General features: G+C 38.1%; 1 protein-coding gene across 1 annotated transcript in view; it reads right to left on the bottom strand.

Moving 5' to 3' along the window:
• RPS6KA5 (ribosomal protein S6 kinase A5) overlaps positions 1-15,159 on the bottom strand; it is a 71,755-nt gene that overhangs the window by 43,168 nt on the left and 13,428 nt on the right. The window contains exons 3-5 of the mRNA XM_054161909.1: positions 7,796-8,014; positions 5,783-5,898; positions 4,879-4,986 (exon numbers count right to left, since the gene is read on the bottom strand). Coding sequence (XP_054017884.1) covers positions 4,879-4,986; positions 5,783-5,898; positions 7,796-8,014 — 443 coding nt within the window. The remainder of the gene's footprint in view (positions 1-4,878; positions 4,987-5,782; positions 5,899-7,795; positions 8,015-15,159) is intronic.

Here is a 15,159-nt window from a genome sequence, read left to right as displayed (position 1 = left end):
TAAAATTTAATACTAAAAATACTACTACTCAATCTTTTACCTAATCCCATTCTATGGTTAGGCTACTTACTGCAGGTCATGAGATATTAAATAAAATTTCAGAATCTTGGTAATTGAAGTCACCTCATACAAGATTTTCTTGTGATACTGAAATATCCTACTTAAAAATTCACTTTTATTCAACTACTTTATTCCAGTCAGGTTATTGCTTCTTTTGCATGCAAATACAAGCATAGAGAGTTCGTTTTAAAGATAAAACAAAGGCAATAGCAGCTGCCATTTCACTTGTACAAGGGAAATTTCAGTTTTCAGTGAAACAGTAGTACAAAATGCCTTAGAGCTCTTAAACCCACACTGCTTTCAGTCTGGAACTGTAATTCTTGCATGTTATAAGGATTTCTACATAATGACTGTAAAACAAAGAGGGTATTTGATAATACATTCTTCACACTCATGCTTCAGGCAGCAATCAATAGGTTTCTGTTTTCCTGGAAGTCATGTGCATTTGCTTCTTTTCACTCAAAACAGTGCTTAGGAAAAACAGCTTCCCATTTCTATGTTGTTGAATAGTGAATTAATCAGCCATAGTTATTATAGCTAAGAAATTGTACACTCCTTCTATAATAAACAACTTCTGTTAATTTTATACTTGCTCAGGTACCTGGAAAAATTTAACAGCCATCTGATTAAAGCAGGGATAATGCACACATTAACTAGGATGTGTCCTGGGACATATCCCTAACTAACAAAACCATCTGAAATTTATAAATACATGATAAAGAATTCTCTCTGATAAATATTCTCAATACAGGACATGCTCATATCTGCTGATAACTTTTATACATCCTTAACAACCTCAATATATCATTTCAAAAAATACGATCCAAATAGAGGGGATTACAACAATAAATCCCACTTGCATACGCATACTACTTTAAAGGTAAAGTTCTTGGAAGCAGCAGGGCAGGCTAGAAAAGACGTATGAAGAAAAGAAGGCAAAGTCTATTGGTCTGATGAAATTACAAATGCTGCACTTGTACCTGACTTATGCAGTTGTGTAATTCTATCCAAGTCCCACACAATCAGCTTGAAAACAGACACAAAGCCACGCAGGAAAATTCACCTCTTGTAAGCACACTGCTTCAGAAGTGTAAGTTAAGTAATGTGAATTCTAAGTGTTCTAGCTGAATTGTCTACAGAGGCTACAATACAAAATGACAATTTCTATGAGTAAATGAGTCATTCCAATCATGTTTAGGTTCAGTAACTAAACTACAATAGCACACACAAAAACTGTAGTCAAGTGCAGACAACTTCTTTGATTTTGAAAGTGAAGACCACAATTACAATTACTTTTTTTCCTTAAAAGAAACACTAGAAATGTTGAGCTTTCTTGACAGGGAAGATTGAAATGGGAAGGAAAATATGAGCAAAAAATACAGTAAAATGAAGAGATTTCTGAGGTATATACTGAATACAGGATGGATTAGATTCAGAGTGTGATGGGTTACACCCATCCTGAAAGCAGGGGGGGAGGGCTTGTGAGAGCTTTGCCCTCCCTGGAGGGTGTTTTCCCCCCTGGGAAACTGAGTTAGTCTGTCCCACTCCCCCTCCCTATCCAGCAAGCCTATAAAAAGGAAGACACTGCAGCTATTAGCTCTTTTTTGGCTCCTGCCTCACCTGGACAAGGACCACTGCTGGCTTCCTGCTTCTCTGCCACATGGTCAGGCTTGGTCCTCCTCCACCCTGCTACACCTCTCCAAAGGACTCCAAAAGACTGGTTTTGTATACTTATTTTCCCCATCCATCCTTGCTCCTTACCCTTGTGAACCCTTCCTGTTATTGTTATATATATTTTTATAATTTTTTTTCCCAGTCATAAATATATATTATATTCCAGTCATCCTCAGAAGACTGGAAGCTGGCCAACGTGATACCCATCCACAAGAAGGGCCGGTTGGATGAGACAGGGAATTACAGGCCTGCCAGCCTGAACTCAGTGCCAGGCAAGATTATGGAACAGGTCACTTTGAGTGCCATCACACAGCACTTGCAGGATGGCCAAGGGATCAGGCCGAGCCAGCACGGATTTAGGAAAGGCAGGTCCTGCCTCACCAAACTGATCTCCTCCTGTTGTCAGCTGACCCACCTGGTGGATGTAGGGAAGGCTGTGGATGTAGTCTATCTGGACTTCAGCAAGGCCTTTGACACCCTCCCCCACAGCAAACTCCTGCCCAAGCTGTCAGCCCATGGCTTGGACAGCAGCACTCTGCGCTGGTTTAGGAGCTGGCTGGAGGGCTGATCCCAGAGAGTAGTGGTGAATGGTGCCACATCCAGCTGGCAGCCAGTCAGTAGTAGTGCACCCCAGGGATCAGTGCTGGGCCCCATGCTAATTAATATCTTTATTGATGATCTGGATGAGGGGATTGAGTCCATCATCAGTAAGTTTGCAGATGACACCAAGCTGGGGGCAGGTATGGATCTGTTAGAGGGTAGGAGAGCTCTGCAGAGGGACCTTGACAGGCTGGACAAATGGGCAGAGTCCAACAGTGTGAGATTCAACACATCTAAGTGCCAGGTTCTATACATTGGCCACAACAACCCCATGCAGTGCTACAGGCTGGGGTCAGAATGGCTGGAAAGCAGCCAGGCAGAAAGGGAAGTGGGGGTACTGGTTGATAGTAGGCTGAACATGAGCCTGCAGTGTGCCCAGGTGGCCAAGAAGGCCAATGGCATCCTGGCCTGTATCAGGAACAGTGTGGCCAGCAGGAGCAGGGAGGTCATTCTGCCCTTGTACTCAGCACTGGTTAGGCCACACCTTGAGTCCTGTGTCCAGGTCTGGGCCCCTCAGTTTAGGAAGGATGTTGAGTCGCTGGAACGTGTCCAGAGAAGGGCAACAAACCTGGTGAGGGGTTTGGAGCACAAGCCCTATGAGGAGAGGCTGAGGGAGCTGGGGTTGTTTAGCCTGGAGAAGAGGAGGCTCAGGGCAGACCTTATTGCTCTCTACAACTACCTGAAGGGAGATTGCAGCCAGGTGGGGGTTGGTCTCTTCTCCCAGGCAACCAGCACCAGAACAAGACGACAGTCTCCAGCTGCACCAGGGAAGGTTTAAGCTGGATGTTAGGAAGAAGTTCTTCATAGGAAGAGTGATTGGCCATTGGAATGGGCTGTCCGGGGAGGTGGTGGAGTCACCATCACTGGAGGTGTTTAGGAAGAGACTTGATGGGGTGCTTTGTGCCATGGTTTAGTTGATTAGATAGTGTTGGATGATAGGTTGAACCCAATCTCAAAGGCCTCTTCCAACCTGGTTAATTCTATTCTATATATATTGTTTAAAGAAGATTTTTGCCTCTCTACTTCCAAACCGACTCCAAATTATTTCTCGGTAGATTTGCTCCTTCCCTTTTCTTTTTTTCCTCTCAATTGGGAAAGAGGGGGAGGGATTCTCCCCCATTTGAGCTCTTAAATCCCAGTTAAGGCTCAAACCACCACACAGAGGAACCAACAGTAAATGACCAAGCAACAAGACTACTTTATTTAATGACTGGAGAAAGAGAAATATGATTCAGAGTGTAAGAAAAGCTGACAGACAGCTCTGTTGCTTATCCAAGTCCTCCCCTTCCCTTGCACTACTTGTAAATGCTGCCCTGAAGGTGGCATTTAGAAAGAAGTGTATTTCCTAAAAACATCTGTTTTGAGACTAAAAGGTGGTCTTGGATTCCTTGACATTCTTATCACAGGGAAGATGATGATTTCGTTCAGCTCTGTCTCAAAGGCCAGGGGACAACTCCATTCCTCCCCTCATCAGTGCAGTAATACCATTCTATGTACTTCATCTTGCGCCTAGCACAGCTTCTCTCACAAATCTAAGCAGATCCCAGCCACACCTTTTACTATCATTCTTTCCTGCTGAAAACTGCTCTTCTCTGTACTTCCTTCTCTTGCACTGGTAGAACAATCTCCTGCTAATCCCTTGTCATACCAGTTTTACCTTCTCCTCTTAGTTTCATCCTATAATTTAAAAGGAATATAGTGACATTATCTGTACTACTTCCCTGTTTCAGAAAGTAACATTTCATATCTCCTAAAACGGTATCACTCAAAACCCAAATCCAGAATCCATTTGAAATGCAAATACTCTAGAGGAAATTATGAGTTATCTATTTTTAGATACCCTCTCTGCTGGTTCTAACAAAGACTTTTAGATCCGCAGCCCAGATTTCAGTAACTCCGATACCTGATCTAAAAAACAGCCATTTTTAAATTCTCTCAAAAGAAAGATCCTGCACAATTTTTACTCTTAGAAATCCAAAAAGCATATTTGGAGGTAAATCTGTACCTCATAAATAATTAACAACTAATGGCAACAATCAGAGATCACTGTTAGATATTATGCACATATTTAATAAGAGATAAGCTTTTATTCTAAAAGCTTGCAATTAAGCTTATCAAAAGCAACGCAAAGACATGGGAAAGAGACAAGATAATAATACACTCATTATTATTACCATAAAGAAGAGTCATAGCATTCCATTTGCCTAGTCACTGCAAAGTATTAGCAAAGTCAAGCATTTTTAGAAAGGCATCTGACAATAATAATGAAATGTGAATCTCTCCTTTTTCATATAAGGGGAGCATGAAGGTCTTCCAGGGAAAACCGGAAGAGAAAAAAACCTCTAGCAACACTGGCAGGCCAAAGACCCATGAAAGGAAAGCTCTAAACCCAGTAAAACCTGACTACTAGATTTTGTTTTATGAAGAGCCTAGATGGCAGTTCTTCCTACCCACACAAATGTGTTTATGAATTCAAAGATATGGAATCTGTGTTTGTGATCTCTCTGGACTTTGTCCACACTTACCAAAGATTCAAATACTCACCTCATCAGTAAGAAACTCCTTACTCAGACCAAAGTCTGTCAGCACCACATGACCATCAGAATCCAGGAGAATATTCTCAAGTTTTATATCCCGATATATAATCCCCAACTGCAAACAGAATGTAAAAGTATTTCCACATCAGTGTAACCACATAAGGAGACACTGCTGAATACATTTTAAGTAAACAGAAAATTTTCCATTATTAAGGTAAACTGACATCTGAAAGTTGCACTTCAGAAAGGACTATTTTAAAATGTCTTTGAAGAAGTCACTTTATGCAGCTTCAAAGTTCTCCAAAATTCCACTACTCAGTAATGTCTTCAAATTTAAAGGACATACTATATCCTAATCTAATACTATATCCTGAATCTAAAAGTGACTGAAGACATAGGATTGAGTGCAGAACTGAATTCAGCTTTCATTAAGAATGAAAACGCATGCTTCTCTACTATATTCTAGACCATATGTTCATGATTTGTAATAACCTACACAATTTTCATGTCTACAGTTGTGCAAAAAAATCTCAGAACCCTGTTGTTTAATTGTATCAAAACACAGACAAATGTGTAATAGTGCAACCCAAACACTCTTTGTGTTGACTACGAATTAGTTTTTCCTAACATACACCATTTCATAAGGATTACTAAAAAACTAGCAATCATTTGTCAGTAACAGCAATTTTCACGCTGCAGATAAAAACTTGCAGCTTTAATCTGGTGCACATGAATAGACACTTCACTGGGAAGTTTTTCTAATAATACAGCTAACGTTCCACTGCTAAAGTAACTTTGCATTTAAAACAAACTAAGAATAAAAACTAAGACAGTTGTCCTTAACTTTTTATGATGTGAAAACAAAAAAAGGTGTAGTTCCACAAAATCAGCACTACAATAAATTACTTTACCTTGTGGAGATGTTCAAGTGCCAAAACTATTTCCCCAATGTAAATCTGCACCTCATTTTCTGAGAATTTCTCTCTGTGTGAAAGGTGAGTAAACAGCTCTCCTCCATTTATATAGTCTAAAAAGCAGAAGAAATTACTTTATCATTTCACTGACAACTTGGTTTTCTTACTGGAATATTAATAGGTACTTTTCTGTTATTAAATGTTCTGGGATCAGAGTATTTTACTTCACTGTAATTCAGTAATACTTCATCATGTACAATACTCAGTTTCCTTCTCAGAGGACTGATATATAAATATGACCAACTTTTGAATAAGCAGCAAAACCATAAAATAAGCCTTAAGTATCCACAAGTTATAAGCATTACTTTGCAAAATCACTCCTTTAGCTATTTTGAAATAGGAAAATAAAGGCATACAAATTATATCTACAAACAGAATTCTTGTACACTTATGAAATAATTAAGAGCAACAAGGCAGACAAAGGCATTTCAGAAAAGAGGTATCAGGTAAAATAATCAACTATGGGCAATTACAGGTTTTACCCTTTGCAAGGGGCATTTTGATGGCAAAAGTTATTGGAGAAGATTGTTTCCACACACATTCATGGAAACCACACTTTCATTCTTCACAGGCTATGACACACGGGTTTTCCCCACAGTCAGGGCAAAAAGAAGGGCTCCACTGCAACACAAACACAATTTAGAGGTAGAGCCATTTATGTTAGCAGGGTACATTAAAGCCATTAATTTGTAACCCCGCAGTTCCCCAGTATCATATTTGATATCTATGCATACAGGCAGGGAATATGCCTCACAACATTTTGTTCAATGTTTTCTTGAATATGGTTTCTATTGATTCATTGGTATAATACATAAACATGGGGAAAAGGTCCAAAGCTATTTTAAGTTAATACATCAAAGGAAAAAGCATATATACAAATTAGATATATTCTAATCTCTCCCCTTTATTAGTTCTTCCTGCTAGAGGAGAACATTAAGTTTTTCCCTGACAGGGAAGCAGTATTAGTGGGAAATTACTTATCTAGATCAGTATGCACACACACAAAAAGGTAAAATAAAAAATATAAATAAACCAGATTTTACAGGCTTCTTCCTCCTAAAACAAAAACAAATTCCCAAATATACATACTAAAAAACCCAACAACACACACCACCACCAAAGATCCCAAATTTCAGCATTCTAGTCATGGAAAACACAAAGATACCAGAAACAATTTTTTAAAAATTCCAACGGCTAACTTTGTACACAGTGAGAACTGAACTCCCAGGCGCTGTTCTAAGGAATGTGACAGGTACAAACCAAAACATGGGTACTGTCACAGGACTGGCAGAACAAGCACATTTTAAAACAAGAACGTTTTAAAACCTTGATCACACCAGGGACAATATGCAACATGTCCTTAGAGTGCAATGTGCAGTATGTTTGAACTAGAAGGTCTTCTGCTGCTTAAATATTTCCTTTTTTCTTCTTTCCTATCCAACTCATCCCAGTAACAAAGTAACATTTGGTACCTCCATGTCACATATGGAAAGGCAGCATGCAGAGTAAATAAATTTATTTAATGTCCACATTCATACAGATTTAAAACTTTTTTTCATTCATAGTAGCAATTTGTCTGAAAATCTGTAGAAACTAATGCAGTATACAACAATGGTTTTAAAAGAGTAAGTCAAAATTTCATTATCTAGGTAAGCTCAAGGATATACTTCTCAGGTTTAGGTACTTAAGTACATTCTTTGCTGCATTTAAGACATGGGTAATACTTCCTGGTCCCTACCCCAAGTCAAAGTAGCACAGTGAAATTCAAACAGGAAAACCACAAATACAGATGCTGTTGAAGGTGAACAGTATTTTACTTCCTACAGTCTCTCATACAATCACCAAACACAAGGTACTTAAGACCACATTAAATAAAAAAAAAAAAAGAGATAAAAGGTCAGATTTTTTTTTTTAATTAATATTAAGACATAAATCCTGAGAACTACTCACCTAAAATGAGATGAAGCTTTGTATCTGTCTGGAAGGCATAATGTAATGTGACCAAAAATGGTGATTGCCTAATGTGCTCCAACACTTGTCGTTCTGTCCTTGTGTGCTCAGTTGTTTTGGCTTTTTGAACTATTGTTGCTTTCTTCAGTACTTTCATGGCATACAGCTTTCCAGCATCATGGCCGCTTACTTTCCGTACTAGGAACACTTTTCCATAAGCTTAAAGAAAGAGTGGGGAGAAAAAGAAAACAAACAAAAAACAACAGTCACCTCCTCATACTGCAGGTCTGGCAAACAGTAAACATTCAGGCTAAAATCTTCCAGAACACTTTTTTTTTTCCCCCCCAGACTGATAATTTCTGAGCAAAACTTCAACTAAATGAGATTAGTGACTGAACACAGCAAGAGTTGGAAAAACAGACTTTCTGTAATTAAAAGAAAATTTAAAAAAAAAATATTTCCAAAGTTGGAAAAATAAACATAGCAAAGAAAACCAAATTAATTCTTCCTGTCAGGATTTAGTACAGAGGAACTTTCTAAAGCTCCCATATGGGACTTCAATGAGAATAAGCTACAGGAGTTACTTCAAAACTAACAAACACTACACAAATAGCAAGAGAGTCACCAGGACCAAAAGGTAGTCTTTCCAGAGTTTTAAGTTATTGAAGCAAGGTGTTGAGAGCGCCCTCTCTTGAACATGCAAATCACCTGAGGACGTGATGATTACATTAATAACTGAGGAATGCCTCAACAAAGATAAGCATATCCTGGATGGCTCTCCTGATAAGACAGCAGCTGCCCAGGGGGTCTGGTGGAAAGACCCCCACAATGTGCAACAAAGCTAAGATCATGAATAACCTGCCTGATGTGTCAGCTCTGACTACCAAAATAGCACACCTGGCAGTCGCAGATGTATTGCGACTAGGGTGTGGGCCAGGTGGAACTAGGATGAATAAACCAGGAACAGCATAAAAGTTATGCAGCTTATGGGGGGCAGGGGGGAACATCACTATTAACATCTCAGCTATTTCTCCTGCTCTTTCTCCATTCTCTCTCTCCCTCCCTCTCTCTTCCCTTTTCATCCCTTCTGTCCTGTTTATACTCTCTCTCTCTCTCTCTTTAATAAATAGTCTTGTCCGGATATATGACCTTGTTTGTGCCTTAATTTCACTCACAGGAACGTTCAAAAAAGAACTGTGTCTCCTCCACAACCTTCAGATTGGGACAGGTGCTCTGTTTACTTATCTGGTACAGCTCCTGGGAACTGTACACAACTACATTTGATACCTTTACTAGATGAACATGTAGAAGCAGTAAAGGTTAGAATTAGTAGATACACGAGCAGGCTACTCTGTGAATGAACAAGTATTACTTTTGTAGATGTTAATTATTTGTATTAATAACTGCTCAAAGGCATCATGAAGAAGGAACAATACTACAGCTGATTACAATGCCTAAAAAGTTCCTTTATGAAAGGGTCTGGGGGATAAAAAAAAAAAAAAAAAAAGATAGAAAAAGATAGGTGCTAAGAGAAGAGTGCTCTTAATTTCTAAGAGTTATATTAACAGACAAAACCCCAAAAGGTTAAACATAAATATTCAGCCTTTTTACAGTGAAAGGCAGTCATCACAAGTCATCACAAGAATTCATCCTGCCTTAGTCATATAAAAAGTGAGGAAGCTGGTTTTCTTCGTTTAGTAAGTTATCCACTGAACAGGAATCAAAGCAGACTAATGAAAACTGTTCTACAGTACCAAAATATTCAGTAGCTGAAAAATAAAATGTCAGGTAGCATTCCAAATAGTTAAATGAGTAATTCAAGTGAAGCATAATAATAAATTAATCTTATAACTGGTAAATAAAGGGGGAGTGGGGGAGGGGAAAAACCAAACACAAAAAACCACACCGGGTTACCACAGACAACCCTAGAAGGAAACACCAGTGGTAACCCAAAAAGCAAGCAAAGGTTGGAATTTCAAGGAAAGCATTGAAGAGGAAAAACGACACATAGTGCACACCAAACCTTCAACCTAAGACCATAACTCTCTTATGCTGTAGTATGAAATATCTGTGTGCTCATATCCTGAGTGATGTACACTATTCCCATCTCTCCACTCTTCTTTCCCCAGCTCCCCACCCCACCTTCAGAAGAAAAGAACAAAACAAAACAAAACCCCGCACACAAACAAAACCAAACACCCCCCACCTATTATGGAGGGAACTACAAAGACTTTTTATTTAGCCTGAAAAAGTAAAGCATTTAAGAAAATGCTAGGGTTGAGTCAAAAATTGTATGAAATTAAGTATAAAACAGTTTTTCCTTATTTCTAGAAACAAAATAATTAGCCTAACAAATGAAATCACGAATCATCAAGATTAAGAACGGCCCAAAACACACACTGTTAGATTATGCTGCAGATGTCAAAAATGGAGATGAATTCAAAAAGAGTATGTAAATCCCTGAGGGAGAGGAAAGTATACTAAGTGCTGTTAAATACAGAAGAGAATCTCTGGCTCAGGCAGACTCCCAAACAGCAGGCTGCTACAAGTTTTCTAAGGAAACCATTATGGCATTCTTATCCACGTTCTACTAGAGCCTCCCTAAGCCATCATGAGAGACAGAAAAATGAACCAGATGGAGTATTTTGCCCAACTCCTGCATATATCTTCACATAATCTTCTCTAAGTGAATGTTTAAGTATCTCAAAATTGTAAATACACCAAACAGGCTATCCTGTCCTGATGTGAGAGACACAAAATTCATTGGTCTTTAAAAACATCATAGCATATGCTACTTGCAGCCAGTAATTACATGTAACTCCAGATTGTTCCTGCTTTTTTCAGGCAGGTAATATAGAGTTTTAAGTTATCAATTGGCACGTGTTGGGTGTTTTTGTTTGTTGTTTGGGTTTTTTTTCCCCCCCTTATGACTGAGTTCTGCTTCATTTGGCATATACAAGTGATACTGCTCATATAATGAACAATTCTTTTTAAGAAGTTCTTTACCTGACTCATCACACCCTAAGGAATCATGCTTGCCTTCTTTACAGAACCCATTATTCTCAATAAAAGTTTTCACAAAAAAAGTTTTCACAACATCTCTCAAGAACACTAAAAAGACTCAGACCAGATTAGTGTGAACTTACGCAATTCCAGGAGACAAATGCAAGATACTCGGGACAGTCTTTTTCAAGATCATCATTATTATATAGCATTCCCCAACTTTAATTGCAGCTATGAGATGAAAATTTATCTAAGTCAGACTCAGTCACCAGCTGGTCATCATGAATGATGAAATACTGCCACAGTATATATACATATTATATATGCTATATAAATAATGAAAAAATTTCTTTCTTTACCTTCATACATAATCATTAATTTAGAAAGACTAATTAGAATAGACATGGGCCATAAAACTTGTCAAGCTGTACAGAGACAGATTTGAAGCGAGGTTGTACAGACCACAATATTATGACCACAGTAATATTTCTATGTATAATTTTTATGTTATTCACCTGTTTTCTGAATGTCAGATATTAAATTATTTTTAGCATGTAAAAAGCAGACCCCTACTACTGAGGACACTAATTACAAACAAGAATCAACCAAATAACCAAACCTCAAATTGCTTCCAGCATATTATTTACATCTTTTTAAGGTGTTACTTCTCAAAAAATCTAGATGCCACTTCTGCATTCTAACAATACAACAGCAGCAGTGCAAAGAATGGTTTTAGCTTTCATTTCCCAACTGCTTAATGGAGCAGCCTTAGTTTTCACTGATTTTCAGCCAGAGCTTGGCAGTGAACTTCTTAGCACCTCTCTGAAAGCCTATTCTAGAGCACTAAACAGAAGTTTCCTTAGGTTCCTGAGAAATAGTTTTATCAGACATGTTGGAGAACATTTAAGTTGATATAAATTTCAATAAAGGTATAGAAACCCGAGTGTTTAGGGGGTTTTCTTTAACCATGTTTTGTAAAAATATATAATAATGCACCTTAAGTGGCAAAAGGCTAGCAGTACATTAAGAGTGTCTGCTACAATTTTACATACAGCACAGGGGAAAATTATCTGATAAATGCAATTGCTGTGAGGAAGTCTCTAGAAACTATATGAATGTTATCATAGAATAATCTGCGACACAGAGCTTTACCATGGTACAAATTGTTTCTTCAGATGAAAAGGACTGACAGAATGATGAGGGTTCTCAGTTTTGATGAGAATAAATCTTAAGTAGCACTATTTTAATCAAATGACTCACAATATATTCAACACCAGAATCTCTGATATCACCACAAGAAATCTACTTAAAAGACAGTAATGCTACGGCAATTAACTTGAGTGGCAGCAAGAAGGACCATATATTAGTTGCAAGAATACCCTACCTGAAAATCTTATTTCAGAGCTTTTTAAATTTCTGAGCGAGCCACATTTCAGTGTTCATTCTCAAAATCTGATGCACATCTCAACTACTTCCAAGGCAGAAATATAGAGCCCAAAATATATCTCTCATGAAAAAACACAAGGAGTCACCAAATATTCACTCCTCAAATTCATCTGAAGTAGTTTATATTATGGAAGAACTGAAAAGATTACATAAGAGATACTATAGAGATCTAAAAATATGTGTGTATAGAAAAACATATATACATACATAAATATATACACATAACACAAACTATGTTAGACTGACCTTGTGGCTTAAGAGAAATTAAAAAATTGAAGAAAAATAAGTAATTATTAGTTACAGATTAATATGACTATCAGGCCTGCAAGGTGAATAAAAGATGTCTAAATTGCTGGCATGACCAATTTTCCACCCAATTTGTGAGACAGAAAAATATAACTGGAGGTTAAAACTTTCCTTTCATTCCTGCCTTTTCACTGTTGTGGCTTAACCGTAGCTAGCAACCATATGCACCACACAGCCACTTGCTCACTCCCTGGTTGGATGGGGAAGAGAATCAGAAGAGCAAAAGTGAGAAAAACTTATGGGTTGAGATAAAGACAGTTTAATAGGTAAAGTAAAAGCCACATATGCAAGCAAAACAAAACACAGAATTCATTCACCACTTCCCATAAGCTGACAGGTGTTCAGCCATCTCCAGGAAAACTGGGCTCCATCACATTTAACTGTTCTAATTGGGAAGCCAAATATTCCATCTTTAACTTTTCAGAACTTAGGACTGTAAAAGAAGAGAGTTCTCAACAGTCAAAAAAAAACCACCCAAAAAACCCACACCCCACCAAAACACAACACCACAAACAAAACCAAAAAACACCACCACCACACACACAACCCGCAAAAAAAAACAACCAACAACCAAAAAACAACTCCAACACTCCCAAACAACAGAGTAAAACAAACCAATGTCACCCTTATCCTGTCCATAATTTGAAGGCAAGTTATTAACGGAGATATAATGGCTGCTTGAAGAGGTCTCTAAGTTCCAGAAAAAAAGAGACAGATGAGAAAGACAGATGGACATAAAGCAAAAGCAAGCAAGGAAACCCAAAAAAAGAATGGGGGAGAAACCAACAAAGCAACAACACAAACCCACATACACCCCACTTGAAAATATTTGAGATATTTCAAATTTCTGAAATACTGAAATTACCACTTGGGGTTTTTTTCTAGATGGAAGTTAAAAGGCATCTAATAAGCACCCGTGACATGCAACTTAGCCAACAGACGGTTAATGTTGAGGGATGGCATTTAGCCTCACCATAATTACATTACCCACTATATGCAGATAAATATTATTAGATATACATTGAAGAAAATATCCTCTTATTCTTATAGAATAGAAACTACAGAACAAAATAACCCAGTCTCTTACTTATCAATACAAATATCTTCTGAACTTTTTCCTCATTTTTTGTGAGAGCAAGCCTAAGGATGATAACCGCAATAGACAAATAGTTGTACAAGAGAGTACAAGTTCAAAATGAGCCTTTACTCTTGTACACTACCATTTAAGACAAGCCTACAATAGAGTCTGCTACTCCAAATATTTCTGACATATTATCATGATTACAGATGGCTTTCTTTATGCTTCCCCCAGGTAAACATACTCTGGTACAAAGAACTGCAAAGTCAGAGTAGGCATTCCTCAAGCCTCAATTCAAGTATGAGAGCAAGAAGTTGCAGGCTTGAACAGGATTCCACAACTCACAACACACTTAGGTATCATTTTTAGAGAAATAACCTTTCTGCAACAGGAGTTGTGAGGAAAAATAATCAAGGTAAGGTGCACAGGAAAAGCACACAGTCAGTGAGACAGCTAAATAACTGCATGTGTAGCCCCAGACTTTTCACATGCAGCCGATACTGCAAGGTCATTTTAGTATCTTTTCCATACTTGATACAGTATTTCTAGGAGTTCCTCAAAATTAAGTTTTCACAAAGGGGGTTGTATGTTATTCAATTAACAGCACCAGAGTCAATCTGTACTTCTCTCTAGATCTAGTAGGCTGAATACTCACAAAAAATTATTTCACAGTAGACCATTTCAGGATCACCTTAGCCAAATGCCCAATACTTTGCTTTAGGTTCTGTTCAGCTCTGTTGAGTCAATGAAAAGGACACAAACCTTTCTGACCACACCAATTATAAATACATTGGAAGCGAAGATGGTGTTCAGAGCTGCACCAAAACTTAGTTGGATGACATTTACAGAAGAAATGTTTTAGCACAGGTATATCCTGTTGTGAAACAATGTCGTTTCAGAAAATTCTTGCAAGAATGAGAGGGCATTTTTACTTATTGCATTCCCAAGAATGCTTTTTAAGCTAGGAAATTAAATATTCTCAGCAAGAACATCTATAAAGGTTGTAGCGTCTCTACTACAGGAGGCTTTCAAGAATGAATCATTGTCAGGAATGATGCATGTATAACTGACTGTGTCTTGGGCCAAGCACTTAAAGGACCTCTTCAAGTCCTTCGAGTTCTGTTTTCAGCAATTTCATGCTACTTCAAACTGATGGCAACTTTCCCAAAAGCAAATAGAACTACTGCCATTCAGATCAGATCATCTGCATTTAATGCTCTGCAGTAATTGACAAGCAGCAACATCAGAGACACCTACTACACCTATCTTAGCTGTAACACACTTAAGACTGAGCAAAGCTTCCTGACTGCCCTGATGGTTTAGATTTCTAAAGCAAGAACCTCAGGCTACAATTGAAATTGCATATTTTAAAAGTGCAACCTTTTTTTTTCCTGGACAAAACCCACCCCACACTTACTCTTCCTACAAATGCCATTCATTGATACACAAAGGGGGGTGGGGTGGAAATCAGGTATGGGACTGATAGAGCAGTCAGAGCAGTCAGGCTGAGAGGGACCTGGGGGTGCTGGTC

The sequence above is a fragment of the Dryobates pubescens genome, chromosome 5 (genome assembly GCF_014839835.1).
Source record: "Dryobates pubescens isolate bDryPub1 chromosome 5, bDryPub1.pri, whole genome shotgun sequence".
In the NCBI taxonomy this organism is placed as follows: domain Eukaryota; kingdom Metazoa; phylum Chordata; class Aves; order Piciformes; family Picidae; genus Dryobates; species Dryobates pubescens.
This window is presented reverse-complemented; position numbering and strand designations above follow the sequence as displayed.